The sequence below is a fragment of the Mauremys reevesii genome, linkage group 7 (assembly GCF_016161935.1).
Source record: "Mauremys reevesii isolate NIE-2019 linkage group 7, ASM1616193v1, whole genome shotgun sequence".
NCBI lineage: Eukaryota > Metazoa > Chordata > Testudines > Geoemydidae > Mauremys > Mauremys reevesii.
Window position 1 is genome coordinate 33,560,246 of NC_052629.1, and position 22,745 is coordinate 33,582,990.

The 22,745-nt window shown below is 41.8% G+C and overlaps 1 protein-coding gene across 3 annotated transcripts in view; it reads left to right on the plus strand.

The window, feature by feature from the left end:
- ACTA2 (actin alpha 2, smooth muscle) overlaps window positions 1–22,745 on the plus strand; it is a 59,171-nt gene that overhangs the window by 28,489 nt on the left and 7,937 nt on the right. For 2 of the 3 annotated variants that reach the window (XM_039480870.1, XM_039480871.1), the window contains exons 2-4: window positions 17,742–17,912; window positions 20,351–20,479; window positions 22,539–22,649. In XM_039480870.1, coding sequence (XP_039336804.1) covers window positions 17,742–17,912; window positions 20,351–20,479; window positions 22,539–22,649 — 411 coding nt within the window. Of the gene's footprint in view, window positions 1–14,930; window positions 15,086–17,741; window positions 17,913–20,350; window positions 20,480–22,538; window positions 22,650–22,745 lie in introns of those variants that run through there. The other variant, XM_039480872.1, reaches the window with a different exon arrangement.

Below are 22,745 nucleotides of genomic sequence, written 5' to 3' on the forward strand. Positions count from 1 at the left end.
AGACCTGTAAAGGGGAACGGGAAATATGGCTGAAGTGAGCCACATTTTAGACCTTTGCTTTGGATGTGGCGGTACCACAACATATACCTTTCCTTTAGGCTTTGGTTAAGGGAAGCCCTATCTTTCACACAACTAGATGCAGGGCATTCTTTTACAGTTACTTTTCTCCATACTCCGTCTAAGCAGCAGAATCCTTTCTTGCTCTGCCTGACCAGCTAGTCACAAAAAAATTAGGAAAATGTGGCACCAACTTTTTGATAAGCTTTACTAGCCTTAGGAACTTAGGGCCAGTTAGTGTAAAATGTAGTGTAAAGTCAGTGTAAAATGTTTCATTATCCCTTTATTTTTAAAGAGCTATTTTAGAGCACCAAATGCATGTGAAAAGGTATTAAAACGTTTGTTGTTTTTTGATTGGTTTTGGACTTATTGGTTGATGAATCTCATAGCCCATTTGTCATCTTCCCATCTCTGGGTGCTTTACTGAAGTGAAAATAACATACCTAGAAAAAATGATGCTTAGGGGGTGAGTCTCCCCTCCAAGTTCTCCTCCCTCTTACTCTTTCTACCTACCTCATGGCTCCTGACTTTAAAAAAAAGAATATAACAGAGCTACTCCCTCAGTCTCTCTGTGTCAGTCTCCTGTGATGTCTAACTGTCTCTTTCAGAAAGAGAACAGGATGCAGTGATCTCCATATGAATGTTAGCTTAGGGGTTAGCAGCATCACTCCTTCTCTATTATCAGAGGGGTAGCCGTGTTAGTCTGTATCCACAAAAACAACGAGAAGTGGGGTGACACCCACCAGACTCCTCATTATTCCTTCTCTACTAGCCAAAGGTTAAAATTCCCACCTGGTCCGTGCCATGCATTTTAACTAGGGTTGCCATATTAGGTGTATAACGAAGAACACGGCTCTTAGACAAATAGCTGTTAACACCGGAGATAATGCTTGCATGGTTTGATGTCTAAAGCTGAATTTGGCCTGCTTTATGCCAGCTCAGATGTGCCAGCTGGTGCTTTGGGGATGGGGAGAGTGGTGTGGCTTTGCCCATATCCTGCTCTTCCTCCCTGCCTCCCCCTCCCCCCGCAGTACCTGCTTCCTCCTGCACACCCAGACCCAGACTCAAAGTCTGGGAAGGGCATGTGCATGGTGAAAGGGGGTCTTACTCCCCCATGTCACCTCTTCAGAGCACGGCCCAATGGGTGATTAAGCTCTATGTAATTATAAATAAAATGAAGTATCAGAGGGGTAGCCGTGTTAGTCTGGATCTGTAAAAGCAGCAAAGAATCCTGTGGCACCTTATAGACTAACAGACGTTTTGGAGCATGAGCATGAGCTTTCGTGGGTGAATACCCACTTCGTTGGATGCAAGTAGTGGAAATTTCCACTACTTGCATCCGACGAAGTGGGTATTCACCCACGAATGCTCATGCTCCAAAACGCCTGTTAGTCTATAAGGTGCCACAGGATTCTTTGCTGCAAATAAAATGAAATTACTAGAAAATGGGAACTAATTATTTTTGCCTTGAATAACTTACCAGGGAACTATTATTATCTACCTATGGTTCTTATCACTGGAGCATCTGTTCTGGAAATGGGGGGACTGGATTTCTCTAGGGACTGATGCTGATGAGTAGGGATGCAGTGAAGTTTAGTTTTAAATAAGTATATCACTACATTCCAGCCAAAATGTTGATATTCAACTTCAGCCAATAATTTTTCAAATACCTCTTTGAAGCCAAATATTTCAGAAGAGGCATCCTTCCCTCTCTGTGGTATGTACAGCAGTTTGGCTGCTGCATCTCACTTCTTCTTTATAGCCAGTTCTGATGGTGTCTCACCAAGGCTCAAAGTGTCTGTGTTGGAGATAAGGTGGAAGAGTTAGAGTGGGGTGAGTAGAATGCAGCTTCTGGTCTCTTCTAGCAGCATCATATGCATCTCCCATTATACTTCTGACTAGTTCAATCTATTGCTTAAATTATCCTTTGTGCCAGAAGACTGAAGAATAGCTAATGTAAGACTGATTTTTTAAAGAAGTCTCCAGAGGTGATCTGGGCAATTACAGATAAGTAAGCCTAACTTCAGTACCAGGAAAATTGGGTGAAACTATAGTAGAGAACAGAATTATCAGACACATAGACTAACAAGATTTGTTGGTGAACAGTCAACAAGCCTTTTGTAAATGGAAATCACGTCTCACCAATCTATTTGAAATTTTTGAGGGGGGGTCAACAAGCCTGTAGATAATGGTGATCCAATGGATATAGTATATGTGAACTTTGAGAAAGCCTTTGACAAGGTCTTACACCAAAGACTCTTAAGCAAAGTAAGCAGTCATGGGATAAGAGGGAAGGTCCTCTCCTGGATCAGTAACTGATTAAAATATAGGAATGTAAATGTAAAGTAATGCACATTGGAAAAAATAACCCCAATTATACATACAACATGATGAGGGCTAATTTAGCTACAACGAGTCAGGAAAAAGATCTTGGAGTCATCGTGGATAGTTCTCTGAAGATGTCCATGCAGTGTGCAGAGGCGGTCAAAAAAGCAAACAGGATGTTAGGAATCATTAAAAAGGGGATAGAGAATAAGACTGAGAATATATTATTGCCCTTATATAAATCCATGGTACGCCCACATCGAATACTGTGTACAGATGTGGTCTCCTCACCTCAAAAAAGATATTCTAGCACTAGAAAAGGTTCAGAAAAGGGCAACTAAAATGATTAGGGGGTTAGAGAGGGTCCCATACGAGGAAAGATTAAAGAGGCTAGGACTCTTCAGCTTGGAAAAGAGAAGACTAAGGGGGGATATGATAGAGGTATATAAAATCATGAGTGATGTTGAGAAAGTGGATAAGGAAAAGTTATTTACTTATTCCCATAATACAAGAACTAGGGGTCACCAAATGAAATTAATAGGCAGCAGGTTTAAAACAAATAAAAGGAAGTTCTTCTTCACGCAGCGCACAGTCAACTTGAGGAACTCCTTACCTGAGGAGGTTGTGAAGGCTAGGACTATAACAATGTTTAAAAGGAGACTGGATAAATTCATGGTGGCTAAGTCCATAAATGGCTATTAGCTAGGATAGGTAAGAATGGTGTCCCAAGCCTCTGTTCGTCAGAGGATGGAGATGGATGGCAGGAGAGAGATCACTTGATCATTGCCTGTTAGGTTCACTCCCTCTGGGGCACCTGGCATTGGCCACTGTCGGTAGACAGATACTGGGCTAGATGGACCTTTGGTCTGACCCAGTATGGCCATTCTTATATTCTTATGAAACAAAGGGCAGGAATAAATGGTCAGTTTTCACAATGAAGACAGGTAGATAGCTCAGTCCCATAAGGATCTATACTGGGACCTGTGCTCTTTAACATATTCATAAATGATCTGGAAAAAGGGGTATGCAGTGAGGTGGCAAAGTTTGTAAATGATGCAAAATTACTCAAAATAGTTAGGTCCAATGCTGACTGAAGAGTTATAAAGGGATCTCACAAAACTGGGTGACTGGCCAACAAAATGGCAGGTGAAATTCAATGTTGATAAGTGCAAAGTATTGCACACATAATCCCAACATAATCCCCCAAAATTATGGGGTCTAAAATTAGCTGTTACCACTCAAGAAAGAGATCTTGAAGTCACTATAGATAGTTCTCTAAAACATCTGCTCAATGTGCAGAAGCAGTTACAAAAAACCACCAACACAATGTTAGGAACCATTAAGAAAGATATAGATAAGAAGATAGAAAAGATCATAATGCCACTCTATAAATCCATGGTACATCCACACCTTGAATACTGCATGCAGTTCTGGTTGCCCCATCTTAAAAAAAGATATATTAGAATTGGAAAAGTTACGGAAAAGGGCAACCCAAAGGATTAGGGGTATGGAATGGCTTTAAAGATTAAAAAGATTGGGACTGTTCTGTTCATCTTAGAAAAGGGACGACTAAGGGGGGATATGATAAAGGTCTATAAAATCATGAATGGTGTGGAGAAAGTAAATAAGGAAGCGTTATTTACCCCTCACATAACACAAGAACCAGGGTTCACCTGATAAAATTAATAGGCAGCAGGTTTAAAACAAAAGGAAGTACTTCTCACAATGCCCAGTCAACCTGTAGAACTTGTTGCCAGGAGATATTGTGAAGGCCAAAACTATACTGGGGTTCAAAAAAACTAGATAAGTTCATGGAAGATAGGTCCATCAATGGCAATTACCGAAGATGGTCAGGTACGCAATCCATAGTCCAGGTGTTCCTAATCCTCTGACTCTCAGAAGCTGGGACTGGATGACAGGCAGTGGATCACTAGATAAATTGCCCTGTTCTATTAATTCCTTTTGAAGTATCTGGGGCTGGCCACTGTCAGAAGACTGGATGCTGGGCTAGATGGACCATTAGTCTGACCCAGTATGGCTGTTCTTATCCTCTTAGATCCTTAATTTGTCATTCATTTTCTCTATATCATCCCATGTCAGAGTCCTCCCCTGCTCATGAGGATGCTCAGGAACACCGCAGATTTGAAGTAGTCAAGGGGTTCATTGCTTCATTCCTCACTTTTGTGTGAGAACCAAGATGGGGCTCTCATCCTTTAACTATAATGACAGGTGCAGTGAAAGTCTCTTACCCCTGTAAGTAGATGTTCTCAGCCCTTCTTAGCTCTCATTGTACCACTCCAGTGGGGCTGGGATTTCACCCCTGAAATCAGTGGGAGTTTTGCCATTTAATGTGGCCAGGATTTTGCCCTAGGAGCACAAAGGAGACATAAAGCTGCTTTAAGGCAGTAACTGGGGAATTCTTCTATTGTTGGTGAATTGTTCTGAGGTGCAGGACTGGCGGCCATCCCCTGTTAGCCCTCAATGTAGGGGCATGAAATGCTGCTATAAATTATGCAGGGGGCCAAATTTGCCCTTGGAACACCCCAGATTTTGGTGGTGGAAAAAGTGTCCCAAAGCCACCTCTCTTGGCTATAACCTGAGAGGCCCAGAGGTGAATCTGACCCCACTGGTTTTTGTTCTGAAGTACCTAAGTGAAGAACAGGATCTGACAGAAAGTTCTGTACGCAAGTAACTCCACTGCAGGGCTACACATTATTAAAATAGTTTCTCATGGGGGCAAATCAACCTAAGAAGGAAAATATAGCTCTAGTAGAAACAGTAGCTTGTATTGTATACTTCTTAAGCCTTAAAAAAGCCTATCACCACCACACAAATATTAGACTATTTCCTTGAATGTGATTCCTTTCCAGTGTTTTATGAGATGTCCAAACTGTTTACAATCTCAGCAGCACTGAACTACTTTAGGATACCTATAATAAGCCTAAACTGTTTTGATTACACACTCTTCAGCAAGAGGGAAGTGTTTATACTTAAGAGCTGCTAATTACATAATTTTCTCATTTATTAAACAATGTGTTCACCCTGTATAACACAGACTGATGAGTGCACAGCAAAGGTTTATGTTATACTAGAGAGGCTTGAGCATCTGACATCATAAATGGATTCCCAGAAACTGCTAAATTCCAGCATATAAGTAACAGCGCTAACTGTGAGGATGAAAGTGAGAGACGGGCAAAGCTCTTGTAAGTACTGTGGAAACTGAATTTAAGAAACTCAAACCTGACAGGAAGTTGGTTAAGCTGCTGTGTATTGTGCCAGAGAAACTAATGGATACCTGGTAGAGTGTTTTCCTAAGCTGAATTTGCTAAATCAGAATCTTCAAAGGAAACCTGGACTATGTTCTTATAAATACTAAGAGAGAGCACACTGGACATGCCTATGTGTGATCACAGAAGCCATAGTCCCAAGATTTAAGGTATGTAGAAAGCCTCGGATGCATTTTATTGTAATCTATTCTCTAATTTGTAAGAACAGGAAATAATTTTTAAACAGGGAGCCTTACAACTTCCTCTCTACATATACCGGAGACCAGTGCTTAATTTGTAATGCAAGAGATGCCGGGGCTCAAGCAATTTTTTTACTTTCATAACCGATGTGGCAAGCCTGGAGGTGCTGGGGCTATGAACTGCCAAGCCTAGAGGTGCTTGGGCTATGAACTGCCAAGCCTAGAGGTGGCATGGCTCAACCCTGGCAAGCCCTGTAATGAATTAAGCACTGCCTGAGACCCTCTCCAAACATTGAGACTGTCCCAGTGATGCCAGGTAATATATTTTCTCCTTACTCAAGTAGATGCATGAGAATGAGGTTTGTGTTTAACAACAGACACTACCAATCAACATAGACTATATATTTATATATAAAATTACACAGACTAATATAAGCATTTGCAATTCAGACAAATGGAGAGACTCATATTGACCTCAGTCGGCTTTGGCTCTAGTCCTGTGGGCAAATCCTGCTCCCCTTGATTTCAATGGGAGTTTTGCCAATGTCTTCAATGGAAGAAGAATTTAGCCATAAATGGCACCAAGTGAAATAATTAAGAGCTTAGCGGAATCTTTCTCCTAAGATGAGAAAAAAATAATTTAACATCTCTCTGAAATGAGTGAGTGTAAGACTTTTCTTGTATTAGTAGATGGAAAACTGAGCAAAATAATATTCTTTGGTCTAGATATATGAGAGGAAGTCGGAGCAAACAAACATCTGTGGGCATGAAAAATCCATCTTGGGGGAAGAGAAGGAACATTATTTGGCCATAAAACATGGACAAATGCTCAGAAAACCAAACCAGAAAAAGAGAACCCAGTTCTCCTATTACACACAGTTGTAATATAGCATTATGTACTGTACATTTCTAATCTAGCTACAATTATCAGTTTGGGCCTATTGCTATCTGAGTTTCTCCATTGACTTCAATGGGCTTTGGATCAGGCCCATTATGAGGATCTGAAAAAGTGAGATCACAAGTGTTGTGTGTATATTGATTCCCAGACAGAGCATTTCTCTAAGTCCACTCTGCAGTCACAACTGATAATGGTATTTCAAACACAAACTATCAGTTTGACTCCCCAGATCTTGCAAAAGAGGCTGTCGACACCAGACAGGATTGTTTGTGGAATTGGAATTGTCACTTCACTGGACGCAGAAAGAGAGTGTGTGTGTGTATTTAAAAGAATAGGGAAAAATCATTACATAGGTCAAATCAATAAGATGCATTTCAGAAGTTCTTCCTGGCCATCTCCCTAATCATTATGCATTGCAGTCTCCTGTATGAGGGTCAGTAGAAACAGGCCTTCAGGGTTAATTTGCGGAGAGTGTTCCATGAATAATGGGCAGCATAGAAGAAAGCATGAAGGTACTTGTGGCAGAAGCAGGCGAACGGAGTATGGAGTCTGGTGTCGCTGGGAGAGTGGAGGAGGCAACGCATTACGTTTTCATTCCTTGCTGCACTCTCGTGAATAATACAAGCTCTGAGCTTGTATCTTTTTATGCACATTCTTATCAACAACCAAAATAATTTTGGGCAGGGTGAGGATGAGGGGTCTTTTTACCACATATTTGAGCTTCGAAGAGGCCATATGTCATGGCCAGCATCCTAATGAGAGGGCTTCCTTCTGCACTAGACAGTGGCTGGCAGTGGCAAGGTCACGGTTATGCAACACAAAGCAATTGCTTCCTTTCAGCGCAGTGGTTCAACCACATCAAAAATGTGGGAGATCAGGAGTGAGAATGTTAGTCTAATAGTCGCACTGGGGAGGGGCATAAGGAGGACAGTAAAGAATTGCAGTAGGAATATGTTTCCCTTGTCATCTCCAGCAGTGGTACCTATGCTGCAAGAGTTTGAACCCTCCAAGCCCAAACAGCTAGAGAAGGGGACTGGAAATTGGTCTTCTGTATGGGAATGCCCACGTATACACTGTAAATTCTGTTGAGGGGGACTGTCTGACTCGGCAGTTTTTACTGTCCAATTTACATATGCAAATAAGGCATATATAGCACCAGGGAGATCAGAAGGCAAGGTTTCACTCTTCTGCTTTCATAAAGGAACATGATGACCTGCAGAAGGACTCTTCTTTCACTTCTGCATTTAAACAAGGAGACCAGAATGAGGTGAATATGTAACCATGACTCTCAAAGAGGAAACAGAAGTTAGATCTCTTTTGAAATGCAAAAAGCTGGTGGAACCCCAATGCCAAGAGTTTCTGAAACCCAGAATAAGACTATATAAAAACAGTAGAAATAAATGTTGGGCAATTCCCATACACTCACCCATGTATTATTATCAACCCAACAACAAATTGACAGTTGGCACAAGTGTAGGCATCATTAGAGCTGCTAAACCATTGATAGTGACCACCTAGAACAGTACAGTAAGTGAAGCAGTTCTGTGTAAACATATATATATATATAAATATATATATATATATATATATATATATATATATATATATATATATATATATATAAATTTAAATGGTCAACATTATGATTTACAAACAAACTTTTCTTCTTTGAAATTTTCATGACACTGAAATTGAAATTCAATTGAAAATTTAAATTAATCTTCAGTGGTTCTGAAAATTTCCCCATCTTCAACTCTTGCCTAAAGTTTGATAAACAAAAACTGTACTTCATATGCCACCAACCAATAAATCTCAAGCAGTGAAGGGTGTAATACTGGTCATAGTAAGGTCATGAGGTACCCAACCTTGTGTGTATGCATATCATTTTTAAAAAGATTTTAAAAAAATGTTCTCTAAGGACTGTTTTCCACAGCTGAATGACTTAGATAGAGAACTGTAATAGCTTGAAATAAGTACCAGGTTAATGCAGCTGTGCACAGAAGTAGACATAGTGCACCTATATACATGCATCTTTGATTGACTACTTCTATATAATGGAAAAATGAGTGGAGAGTGAATGGCTCTGGAGCTGCTGATGCCTACTTGTAAATGTTAAATGGATATCAGATGGGAAGACTTCATGTCCAGGCAAATACAAACAAATGAAAACTTTGCAGAATCAGTCCTGATCGAATGGGCCTGATTATATTCTCACACTAGTGTGAATCAGGAGGGACTTCATTGAAGTTAATGGAATTATACCAAGGTAACATCAGTATAAGTGAGAGTGTATAAATTGGAGCAGAAAAGAACTATTCACACATTTCAGCTGTGAATATGCCTCTTGGGTTTTGGACTAGAAGGATCTTTATTAGAGAGATCACAGAGCAATATGCCCTGGCAGGAAGGTCGAAGGACAGGAGTGAATTAATAAACTAGAGTCTCCCTCATCTCCTACATGGCATGGCGCAGAGGAGAATAAATATTTCCTTAAAGCTCCCAGAGCTGTAAGGAGGGAGCAGAGCCACTAGGCATTGGTTTAGATTTTCAAAAGTAACTTATGGTTTGAGGAGTGCCTCAGCTTTTGAGTGCCCAATGTGAGACACCTCAAAGGGGCCTGACTTTAGAAAGGGTCGAGTACTTGCCCTCTGAAAACCAGGACCTTTTCAAATGTCTCAAGTTGGGTGCCAAAATGGGGAGGCACCCAAAATCACTAGTCACTTTTGAGAATTTAGGCCACAGTATCTCTCCCATTGCCCTGCTCCCAGTGCAAAGAGCCTCGTGAGGATACTGCATGAGCCTGGAGGCTAGTCGAACTTGTGTGAGTTGATTGCAGCTCCAACAGAGCCACTCCACCAATCAAAATTGCACTCTGGCCTCACCCTTTCCTGCCCCAAAATGCTCCTGTTACCGAGGCAAGGCTGGCATAGTGCTGGCTACATGGAACCTACAGCTATTGAGGAGTTGCCTACAATGAGAGAATCCTCAAGTGCTGTCTTCAGGTAGCCTTTAAGTCCCCTTCAGGCAGCTGCAGCAGTACAAAAGGCACTTACAAGGGACTGAGGATCTGACCCAAAATATTTAGCTACTATGTAGTATTGAACAGCCAATAATGGTTTATGGAAAATCCTAAGCAAGAAAGAAAGTCTATTCCTCCCCCACCCCTATCCCATTTTCTGGACTTGCTTGAGGTCTTTGGGAAGCAGCCAGTGCCTCCTCAGAGAGGCCAATGTCAGTCTGAGAACACTGTATTATCAAGTCTGTATACCTGACAGTTTATACTGGGTCTGACACTTCACAGACACATCAAACTGTATGACAGCTGCAGTAACTCAAGTTCTTAAAAGATCATTCTACTCCCTAAAGCTGTTTCTCTCTTTACTGAGAAGTGGAGAGAAATGCTTGAAGCCTATCAATGAGAAACAGGAGAGCACCTGCAGATAAACCAAAACATTAGAGATTCTGCTGTTACTAGCAACATGAAAGAAATCCCTAAATCAAAGGGAGTCAGAGACATTTTTAGCTGAGCCTTATTCCTGAGCAGCCAATTAAAACTAAGCAGGAAGATCTTTACAGAAACCGAAGAAGCTGCCTTCCCTTATAAAGTAAAGGCATGTAAGTATTTTGTCTACTATGTGTAGAGGGGTTACTTTATTCCCAGTTTTCTGCAGAAGTCAGGATAACTCTGCAGTTCCAGGCCTCCTTTACCAAAAAAGTATGACATCTACTAGTTAGTCCACGGAGTTCTGAGAAAACATTCTCTAGGGCAGAACTGTACCAGCAGCCCAGTTCCCAGGCATATAAGCTGTACAGTTACTGCTAGCATGGATTCCCAAGCACATTTTCTGTAAGTGTCACATCTCAAAAGTCACATGATAAATTAAGTCAATAACTTTAAAAAATAAAAGGAATCGGTAATTAACTTTGCCATGGATGTCTTGAAAAATACTTGAAGACAGTGAACCAGATCCTCAGTGTACCAGAGCTTTGCTTGGTCCCATTGAGAAGAGATGGAAAGGGAGCAGGAAGAAGGGACAAGAGTGGCTTTAAGCCCCAAGTCTTAATATGCCCTTTCTCTTGACCATGCTTCTGTCATGCCACCTATGCTGAGAATTGCAATGGGGAATGGTATGGGCAAAAATGCAGAGTTTTGGACATGCTCACACACTTTGCACACACATGTGGAGTTCTAGAGGCAGATTTAGAAATTTGGCCCCTCACATGCTGTATTTAGATTCTGGTTCTCAATAGCCTTGTTCTTCTTTGCTATTCTGCTCTGTTCTATTTGGGGCCTCCTACTTGTCTGGCATCAAATAATAATAATAAAAATACTAAGTCGCCAAGATAGAATCCACTTGACTAGGCTGTTTTTTCTCCCATGCTAAGAGTAAGTCTCCAATGTCCCTGTGACAACAATTCACGGTGAGATCCCTGAAAAGGATCTACTCTACCTTTCCTCTTTCAAGATCTACTCTACCTTTCCTCTTCCTCAAGCTAGAGTGATGTTATTTCCTTGCTTCCCTGGAACCTAGCTGACGCAGGGATGTTGATGAGAGCAAGCTGTTTCAGCCTCAGTCTGGATACAACAGTCATGTTACTGATTGGCCATAAGAGCAACTAGAGGATTTAGCAAGGATTTGGAACTGCTTTCTATTGGTAGAGTATGTTCATCCTAGGAGGTTCACTACCTTTGACTACTCTGGGACCTGGTCTGATCTTGGATTCCCAGATAGCAGTGGTAGCTTGCAACATGTTTTAAAATCTGCTGTTACCTAACTGGTGACAGGCTTTCTTTAGTGCAGGACTCCCCTCTAGCCATTAATATCTGATGCCTCCAGATTGGACTCTTTCAATGCATTCCAATTGTGACTAGTCTTGAAGACCACATGGAAGCATCAGGTGGCATAAGGACTCACCTGCTTAGTGGACAGGATCAGCACGAACAAGTTACATCTGTCATTGCATGCATTGCACTGACTTTATTACGCCCTGATCCAATTCAATGCGTAAAGCCACATGTATACACTGGGATTTGGTTACCTTCAAAATGTCCTCCCTCTCTCTATACACCATTGCCACAGCTAAGATCAGTTGTAGTGCTGTGGCTGAGGGTACCTAGTTGGGCATAGTTGAGGACAGGAGGAAGGGGCTCTGATTCTCTTCTCATTTGCAGCAATGTGAATCAGCATGTCAATAGAGTTACGCTGACGTAAAACTGGTGTGTATCAAAATCAGGCCCAGCTATCTTCAGGGGCAGGTCCTGGGATGTGAAACTCTCATGCCTTTTGGTTTGAACATACTAATTTATAGAGAATCCTACAAGATACATCATTTTGGGCAACCATTTATTTGACTATTATTCTTTCCTGGGGAAGATTTTATTTTTTTGATGGTGACGAGCTGGAGCAATATAAGGAAAAGTCTATTTATACTGACTGCTGTGGGAAGTTCACGTTGTTTTTATTTTATACCACATGCCCAGACACCCTTGTGATGGGTAAATGGAAATCGTTAAATAAATAATTATGTAGCCCATGCGCCATAATTTCTGTTAGTTTCCTTCTCTGACCTTCAAAAGAAAATAAATTCCTTAAAAGTTCCTTTTGGTCCTTGTAGACGGGCCAACTCACCCCTGCAGCGCCTCCTGCTGGTAACTCTGGGGAATCAGCTCAGTCCAGCATCCAGAGCGCCCTCTGCAGGCTGGTGATCCACCTGTCCTCAGGCCCCCGTGTCCCTCCCGGGACCCGGTGCCCTTTTACATGGGGGTGCTGCCCCCTGCAGTAACCCCCTTTCTCTTAGGGTCTCCCCTCCTTGGGGAACCCCCCACCCTCTATCCCCACCTTGCCTCATTATTGGCTACTGCCAGTCATTGTCTAGCCCCACACTCTGGGGCAGACTGCAGTATCAGCCTACTCATCACAGGCAAAGGGGTTTGGACCTGCTGCCTTGGCCTACCCCGGGCTGCCCTCTGCAACCCCCAGTACCTGTTAGCCCTCTGCTAGGCCGCAGCCTGGGGCTTTCCAGACTGGAGCTCCCCAGCTCCTCTGCCTTTGCCCAGCCCTGCTTCACCCTCAGGTACTTTGTCTCAGTTCCCTGCAGCCAGACCCTTCTCTCTCTGAAGGCAGAGAGAGACTGTCTTTTTGGGCTTCTGGCTCACTGCCTCTTATAGTGGCCAGCTGCGGCCTGATTGGGGTGTGGCCCAGCTGCAGCCACTTCCCCAATCAGCCCAGCTTAAAGGCTGTTTTCTCCAGCCTTGGCCCCTTCCCAGGGCTGTTTTTAACCCCTTCAGGGCCGGAGCAGGGGTCCACCCTGCTACAGTCCTCTATCCGTAATTCTTTCCATCTACTACCAATACTACTTGCCTAATACTTAAGTCTAGACTGAGCAAGAGGGTATGGCAAAACAACAAACTGACAGAACACACAAAGATCTGTGTGCATGTGTTATCAGCACACTTTTATATGAGAGTGAAACATGGACCTTATACTCTCATCAGGAAAAGAGGCTCGACAGCTTTCATATGCGTTGCCTTTGTCAAATCTTTGGAATCTCCTGGAGTGACAGAGTCACCAACAGTGAGGTGCTCAAGCGTGCCAGTATACCCAACACTCCTCAAACAGAGACATCTCTGCTTGCTTGGGCATGTGTGCCAAATGAATGATGGGCGCACCGCAAAGGACATCCTCTATGACAAATTGGCATCTGGAAAAAAGACCCAAAGGATGCCCAAAATTGTGTCTCAAGGATGTGTGCAAGCGAGACCTCAAAGAAATGGACATGGATATGGATAATTGGGAAGATCACACTCAAGACCGTAGCCTTTGGAAACAAGAGCTTAACAAAGGTCTTTGGAGTTACGAGAGGACACCATCCAACTTAGCAGAGGAGAAAAGAGCTTGTAGAAAGCAGAGCCCAAAGGGTCGAAACATCACCTTTAAAAGTGACAGATGCTGCAGAGATTGTCCCTCTCAAGTGGATCTCTTCAGCCACATACACAGCTGCCATAAAACCAATCCAGTAAATTCCTTACCTCTCAGGGACACATACCCATGGTCTCTCGAGACTGCAGGATGCCTACTAATCCTTAAATCTTTCCACTGGGAAAACTCCCATTCAAGTCTTATGGGAGTTTTCTTGCATTAGGGCTACAGGATTAGACACCAAACATTTTGTGGGCATGTGCAAACAGCCACACACATCCAGTTAAGAAAAAGCAGTGATCTCATCTGGAATGCTTGGGGCAGTTTGATTTTCATAATGGCTCAGTGATGCAAATGTTAAAATGTGGTTTTTGGTCTCTGTTTTTTACTACAAGCCTAATGGCAAAACAGTGTTATCCTATGAAAGAGCTTCTCTACTAGAGTCTGCCTCTGTAGAGAACAGCTGGCTACAGCTGTAAAATCCTGCCATTCCCTGGGAATAACTTTTCAATATGTAAGTAGAAACCCTCATTTTGATCACTAAATGTAGCTGTGGAGTTAGCTGTGGGCTCATAATGCAGCAAACTATATCAGAAAACATGTCTAAGATGTAAATTTAATGGACCAAGTTTGTCCAGTGAGTTACACGAGGCTAAGAATTGGGCCTGGAATTTCCAGTGATTTAAAACTCAATTATGGGAAGAAAAAGAATTCCAGCCCATCAACACTGTCTGTCTACAAGGGATTGTTCTTACAGTGCAGCTTTACAACCAGTGCAGAATTAAAGCATTTCTACTGTGCCTTTACATAACTATGTGCCCCAGAGAGCCAAATGAGAATGCCCTTCAGAACTCCTATTCCCATTAGCGCTATTGATCTACTGGAGTCATCTATTTATATGCCACTTTCAACAGCATTTTGTGGCAAAGTACAGCAACTCGTGTGTTTATCACAATCACTGTTATTGCTTTTGCCAAATAATCTTTAGCTAATGTGAACACGAAGGCAGGGGTTTTCTAGAAACCCTCTTTCTATAACTGTCTGCTGTCTCCTTAGCTTTTTATGCTACTTTGTATTTTGCAGATGAGTGTCTCTGTCACTGGTACAGTGTCTCAGTGCATTTTAGCAGTTATCCTGAAGTTTTACGGTGTTTATCTTACACAGCTGAATTCTCCTCCTGTTTCAGGAGTAGTGCAGTGGAATGCAGTGGAAAAGCCCCGTGGCCACCCAGATCAGAGGTTTTTGTGCTGAGGTCCCTATATGGTTCTGCTAGACTGAGAGATGGATTTGAAGTTTGTCTCTGCTCCTTGTTTGGGAAGCTAGTGGGAGGGGAACAGGCCAAGGGGCTATATAACCAGCAGTTTTCAGCTTCACAGTGTACCGTCCCAGAGCAGCTATCCCCAGCCAAGCACTCTCAGGGTAAGTGGCACTGAACCAACAGTTTGACAGATTGCAGGAGGACTTTTATTAACAAAGAAAAAGCAGAAAGTGTTCCTGGAGGATGTATTATTCTTCTATAACTTGTCATGTATTTCATATTAAAATTGCACCGATAAACATTCCAATCATTTTATATTTTAGTGCCTTTTTATTTAAGATATTTTATAGTCTTGGAAAAAGTTTAGTTCTACCAAGTCATTTCACCGGTCTCATCAGCAGTAAAATAATATTAAGAGATATATTTAAAATATTTACATGATTGGAATTATGACAGCGTTTCTATTTAAGCACACTGGGCCAAATTCACCCATGGTATATCTACTTTGGATTCAGTGGATTAAATTGGCCTATTGGATCTAGCTGTAGGATGGGATTCAGTTTATGGTTTCTTGTGGATGTGTCTTAGTGCTGTAGACTTACTGTACGTTGGCATGCTGGGTTAGAAAGGTTATTGGAAACATGCTTTTAAATGGGCTAAATATGTGAAAGATGGTGATATTGGTATCTAGCATGATATGATGATGGTGATGTCTATTTACACAGAAAACTACCCACAGTGTAAAACACCAAGAATTCTATATAATGGATTACAGATAGAATGGTTCTTATGAGTTTGAAATCTTTTATCAGTCTTGTGTGGGAGGGTTCTGGGATCAGTTTTTTCTCACTCTCTCTCTCTGAACAGAAAGCATGCAGCAACAAGGTGGGTAGCAACTAAATCCATGTTTTAATCACCTGAGATGTATAGTGCATATTTACCTTATTCCACAATGTTGTGTTGATTGCTACTGTAGACTGTTACTGGCTCACTCCATGGCAGTACTGAGCTGTAAATCAGTGTTTGGCAGCAGAGACTCCTGCCTGAAATCATTCAGCTTTGATTTCTTCAACTTTGGTGCTTTATTACTAAATATGGTTTTCATTTTGAGTCCACTAAGCTCAGAAATGTAGCATTTCCTTCTCCCTTCCCCCAAGTGATTTTTGGCACAGTACTAGTTTGCATTGGTCTGAGCAAACCCCTGACCTTGAACTCTGTTCCAAAAGCAGACTTCTGAGAATCTATTTCCTAATTAGGAAATGATTTGTTCCAAACTGGGCTGTTCATGCATGGTAGATAAGTCGTACTCCATTAAGTGAATGCTTAAACATAAATAGCTCTTGCCCCTAAGAAATGCATAATTGTGTACAACTGTAAAACTCCTCCTTTTTTCCCCAGTACATAAAACCTAGAACATTTCAAGTTAGCATTTATGTATCAACTTTTCTTCTGGCAGCCAGCATCTATGCAGCATTCAGTAGCTGAACTGGGCAGTGTCTCCTGGATTCCTTTTCTGCACAGTGGCAGCACAAATCGCATTTTGGGGGAATTTTCCATTTTTCACTCTTTAGTCTGTTCTGCTATTGAGAGCCACCTGACATAGACTCCACTTCACCTCAGCAATGCATCACTTCAACCTGACCCCCACCCTTTCCTACATTTCTAACACCCCCGTTTTGGAATTTCTTAATGAGCGTGTGCAGTCAGCTGTGTCTCTTCCTGTCCCTGTCTCACTTAGCCCTCCACACATTTTTGAAACATTTAATTCCACATGTAGGCCTTTGCAAGCCAAACAGTGGGTCCAGAGCTATTCAGAGGATTCTCCCTAACAATATGAATTGCTGACAAATGTGTCTCTGCAGCTCTGCACAATGTTTGTTTCTCTCATTGATTTCATTCAAAATACTTCAAAGCATTTTATGTGTCACTTTCCTTACAACATCATTTTAGAAAGGGAACTAATTTCAGTGGTATTTACTCCAGCTGGGAACCATGGTAAAATAAACATGGATAGTAGCAGAAAGTGATCGTCTGGACAGCTTTGAAATGAGGCTGCAGTGTGTTTTGTGGCTGTTTTAAATGAAGATGCTGTCTATGATTTCCAATTTTAATGTCAAGGAAGGACATCTTCACTGAAGCACTACAATACTGTTAGGAAAGGGGGTTGATTAGCATAATCACTTTCTCTTTTTAAACAAACAATTGTGTGTCTGAAATGAGTTGTCCATCTTAGCCCTGTTTCTAGTCTTCACAACAAAAATGCCACTATTATAATAGTTCCCATCTGACAACATTGTTGGCAAACTCAAGGAAGCCCATGGCAAGCTACTCTCTCACCCTTAGAAGTGTTCATCCACGGCAGGAGTTTGGCCTGGCGATAGGTAGCACTGGGAAACTTGCACTGCCCCTTCCTGTACTGTACCATTTCTCTCTAGAGCTGTCAGTCAAGCACCTTTTTTGACCACTGACTGTATACACTAAAATATAAATATATGTACCATCCTCAAGCCATTAAAACTCCATCTCTCCTAGATCAGACTTCCTGTCCTTCAGGGGAAATTCCATTGAATAACATTGAATTCCTGGGGGTTGTTTTGTTTTTGTTTTAAACACCTCCCCTTCCTGCAGGGCAGGTGGAATATGAGGCTCCTACACTCTGAGATTAACACTCTCTTTTGAATCCTTACATTGTCTATTAATAATGTTCTTGTTCCTACTGGATGTCATGTGTATCCTGACTGTGGCAGGTCCACTTCATGCAGCAGCCCTGCATTTTGCCTGCAGAATTGTTCCATTGTCTGTGTGTTGTTTTTGTAGGGCTCTTTTTGTCGGAAAGGCCTGCGGACGTTGACACAGAAGATGTGCGAGGAAGAGGACAGCACTGCCCTGGTTTGTGACAATGGATCAGGACTTTGTAAAGCTGGCTTTGCTGGGGATGATGCTCCAAGAGCAGTTTTCCCTTCCATTGTGGGTCGTCCCAGGCACCAGGTGAATTATCAGTTCAATTATTCAAGCACAGCATGGGGTTAAACAGAATGTATTAGAGATAGTAGTGACTCAGCTCCTTAAATATCAACACCATTTCCTGGAGCACCCAGCTCTTCCTTGAATGTACTCGCCAGCCCCAGTCCTGATTAGTTTGATCAGGTGAGACCACAGAGCCAGGTGTTGTAGCTGCAAGTCATTAATTTGTATGATATTTCCAGATAAAATAAGACCATGCAGGCCCTGCAGGTGAACATGCCTGAGTTAGCTCTGATCTGTTGTCTGCTGGAGAAGTCCTTTTCCCCAAAGTTTTCAATATCCCTTCCTTTTCTCCTTGGCTCTGGATCACCCTGTCACTGGGCCCACCGATTTCTCTGCTTTCCTGTGGTTAAAAAAAATTAGATGTTTGTACAAATGTTGACCACTTTAAAAGCTGGCTGAAAACACAGCCAGAAAAAAAAAAAACACTTAAAACAAAATGCCCATAAAATGTTGCCAGTTTTTTCATTGAAATTTAAAAACTTCTGATTTTTTTTCACCCTGCTTTCCTAGTAACCTCGTTCTGCTTTCTTTACTTGCCAGAAAGAATTTCATGAGCTTGGAGGCGGGGGAAAGGGGTGGTTAGGGCCCAGATAAGTATTTTACAACATAACATATCACAGGCTGTATCATGTGTGCTAAGGCATTTTTCATCTGAATGCGATTGAATTTACACAGCTTATGAGCCACATCCTTAGCAGCACAAGCTAGAGCAAGCTGCAGGCAGTTACTGTGGTGCTGAGACACCCAGCTCACCCTGCTGGGCTGGCTGCTGGGATTGGGGGCTTTAGGATCAGCTTCAGAGGCTCTGCTCCAGTCAAGGATCCCTGTGCAATGGGAATCCTCCAGTGACTGGGTAAATTAGCTTTAGGGTAATTTAGGACTAGGGACCTGATCCGCACAGCCCACTGAAGACAATTGTGAGGCTCCCATTGATTTCAGGGGGCTTTGGTTCAGGTCCCAGCACAGTAACACTGTAAGGATACTAAAGTGTCCCTAATGTAGCCCATGATCTGACCTTGTCGCTGAAAGTATTCACACTCTTCCTGGTCTCCTTTTGTAACTATGAAAGAAGCTAACAGCATGGCATTTGAGTTACGGCTGGTCTGTGTCTGAGACAGATTAGCTAGAGTAAAACAAAGTGGCAGCTACTACCCGTTTTGAATCTTTTTGTGCTTATTATACTGGACAATTCATTGTATGTGTTGTTGGGTACCTTGTAATGGCTTAAGTGCCCAGTATCATGGAGAGGATGGGTGAGAAGCTCCAAAACGAAGTGCCGGAGACTTCCACAGCATGAGCAAGAGGATGCTGCTGTGCCACCCCTGGGAATTCCTTTTTTCCATTTTCTTTTTCTTTTCATTTTTAAGTCGAGGCTGCATAGCGATCATGCAAATAGTGCATGGCATTGTAAGCTCTTTGTGAAAGGGACCCGATATACCTCTATGTCTGCACAGCACTTAGAACAACAGGGCCAAGATCCTGCTTGAGACCTCTGGGCACTAGCATATTGCAAATAATGAATAGTAATTCAAATGCCATTTTCTGATCAGTGTACTGATCATATTCATTGCTCAAAAACAGATTAGTCATAATGAAAATAAGTGCTTGCATGCAATTGAATGCAGCTATTTAGAATCATCCACATCCTGGATCAGCTCTCAGACTGTCTCACGGAGCTTCAGACATCATAGAACACAAGATCAAAGTAATCAGTCTCCAAGATGGATCAGTCTGAAAAACAGAGGGGTTGGAGTATGTAATTATCAGGCTCTGACAAGAACACAATATAGTAAAGGCAGCCAACTGTGTTTACATTTTCAAAATTGCCAACATTTTTAATAGCTAGTGATAGCTTTTCTTCCACTCTGGAAAATACAGACAGGCCCTTGGGTAAATTTGAAAAATATACTGTTCATTATTTACCACTAAATGGCACTATGTAGAGTTTTTTCCCTCCAGATGTGTATTTGGTTGAGTGATAGTTTCTTCCATGACTACTACTTATGAATTGAATTATTATTTAAAAGCCCATCTTTAATTTCTCTACATTGTATTGATGATTTTTATATTAGGCTAGTGTTGCTTACTCTACCTACTTAATTATAATAAGAACATGAACTCCAGAGCTTTATAATATTGAAAGGCTATTTTAAAAAAGAGTAATGGCTTTTTTTTCCATTCAAAATTCTGATCTCAGATATTTGATGAAAATAAAATACTATTACAAGATGTAATTTTTGCGTTAAAGATAAAAGTAATACTCCCAAGATTAGTAGTCAATGAGTCTTTTGTAAACTTGCCAGCAGTTAAAATTGCATACGTTTATTTCACAGTTAGTATTCTGATTGCTTCTTAGCACCTCTCACTGAGAGAGTCACATTCTTTATGTAATTTATTAGGGCGTGATGGTGGGTATGGGTCAAAAAGACAGCTACGTAGGGGATGAAGCTCAAAGCAAGAGAGGTATCCTGACCTTGAAATACCCCATAGAACATGGTATCATCACAAACTGGGACGACATGGAGAAGGTATTTAAACATTTTGTTTACTTATGTCACCAGTAGATATAATTACTTGGGTGCAATAGCAAAAGATTACAAAGTAATTTGAAGGTTGAAGTGGCATGCTATCCAGTAGTATTGTATTTTATTTTTGAATACTGGAGCTGATCTAGTAATAATTGACATCTATGCAGCACCCCAGAGTTATTATTTTACTCTCCAAGATGATGTGTATACCTGGTTAGTTATTGCAAGGTATGTGAATATTATACCCATTTTGTAGATGGAGAAGCTGAGTCAGAGAAGTTGACTTGGGTAAGGCCACGTGTGTCCCGATCCTGCAAAGCATTTAAACTCACCCATGACTTTGAAGTCAGTGGGACTACTCATGTGAGCAATGTTATGCATATGCTTAGCAGGACTGGGGCCCTAATGAGTCAATTGCAGAGCCACCATTCAAACCCAAGACTTAGTGCCTCTAGAACCAGGTCTGTTGCCATAGACTGTTGAAACTTATCTATAAGATGTTGATGATGTAGCTATTTAGGCTACGTCTATACAACCCGCCCGGGTCGGCGGGTAGCGTTCGACTTCTCGGAGTTCGATATATCGCGTCTCATCTAGACGTGATATATCGAACTCCGAACGCGCTCCCGTCGACTCCGGAACTCCACCACCGCGAACGGCGGTGGCGGAGTTGACGGGGGAGCCGCGGACTTCGATCCCGCGGCGTCTGGACAGGTGAGTAGTTCGAACTAAGGTAGTTCGAGTTCAGCTACGCTATTCGCGTAGCTGAACTTGCGTACCTTAGTTCGACCCCCGCCCCCCGAGTGTAGACCAGGCCTTAAAGTAGTTCTACAGAACTAGAGCAGTTCAGAACTGTGCAAGCAGTACAACACATCATAAAAGTGCTCTGGCCTAGACAGAAGTTTTCCTATTGGCTTTAACAGCAGAAGGATCAGCACTTTAGCAAGATAATGACACTTCCCCAATCTAAAGGCCCAAAGTGTAAACTGATCTGTGATCACCGATGCTTTGAAAACAATTTATATATTCTGTATATATATATATAAAAAAATCCTGTTAACTGAATCTGCTTGGAATAAAAGCAAATCGCTTGTGGGGCTAGTCACAAATTCTTAGGAAACAATTGATCTCAGAGAAATTCTACAAACAAGAACAGGATGTATTCACCCATGAAATCTAGTCTTCTCCATCTGGGAAATAGTTTTCAGTACCCTGTTATCTACTGAACGGTATTACAGAGCCATGCAGATGTTATAGATAGAGGCCAACGCCAAAGACACATTGAGGAATATTGGGAAACTGGATTTAATTGCAAGGCTATTTTAACTCCAATCTTTGCTGATAGAACTTTTGAGGAGTCTGCCCCAGGTCCGAAGGGCCAAATTCATTGGATCCTAAGGTGTGTCCTATTTTATCAATGTTGCTCATTAGAAAGAGTCACGCAATTATTGGAGCAAAGAATAGTGTATAAACACAAAAACTGATCATTGTCTGTATGGATACCACTTTTATTATAGTTTATTCCACCTACAAAGAGTCACATTGTAGTCTCTAAGTTGCTCATGTAAATCTATTTTCATGGACCTTTTCCCTTGCCATCTGGAGTGAGAGTTTTTCTTTCCTTCTCTAAATGGACAGATGGCTAGTGTGAAAAAAATAATTAATCCAAACAGAACTGTGATCCAAGTTGTTTCAGTGGATGCTGTTTCACTGTGCATTTTTCTCCAAACTGAAAACAATATAAAGGTCTTTATCTGCTTTTTGAAGCTCAATGTATTTATTTTGTATTAACTTAGGAGTCCCAAAACTGATTTACAATAAGCAAAACATTATTAGTGGTAAAACCTGAAGTAGGTTGCAGGTGCTGATCACTTAGCTTGCCACTATGAATTCAGTCATGTCCATCCAGGATAACTGAATGTCAGATATTGTTGGCCAATTTCTGGTGCTAGAAGCACTTGTAGCTGTGGGGCATGGTATGTGGCTGGAAGTAACTGTGATGCTTATGGACTATTGGTTGCTGCTGTTTCTTCATGTTGCCTTTTCTTACTGTCTCCAGATCTGGCATCATTCTTTCTACAATGAGCTGCGTGTTGCCCCTGAAGAGCACCCTACTCTGCTTACTGAGGCTCCATTGAATCCAAAAGCTAACCGAGAGAAAATGACCCAGGTAAGCCTACCAGTATCTGAATACAGTATGATCATTACTGGCTATTTAGAAAGGTCAGTGCTTCCCTTCTATGCAAAGCAAATGACAAATAGGAGT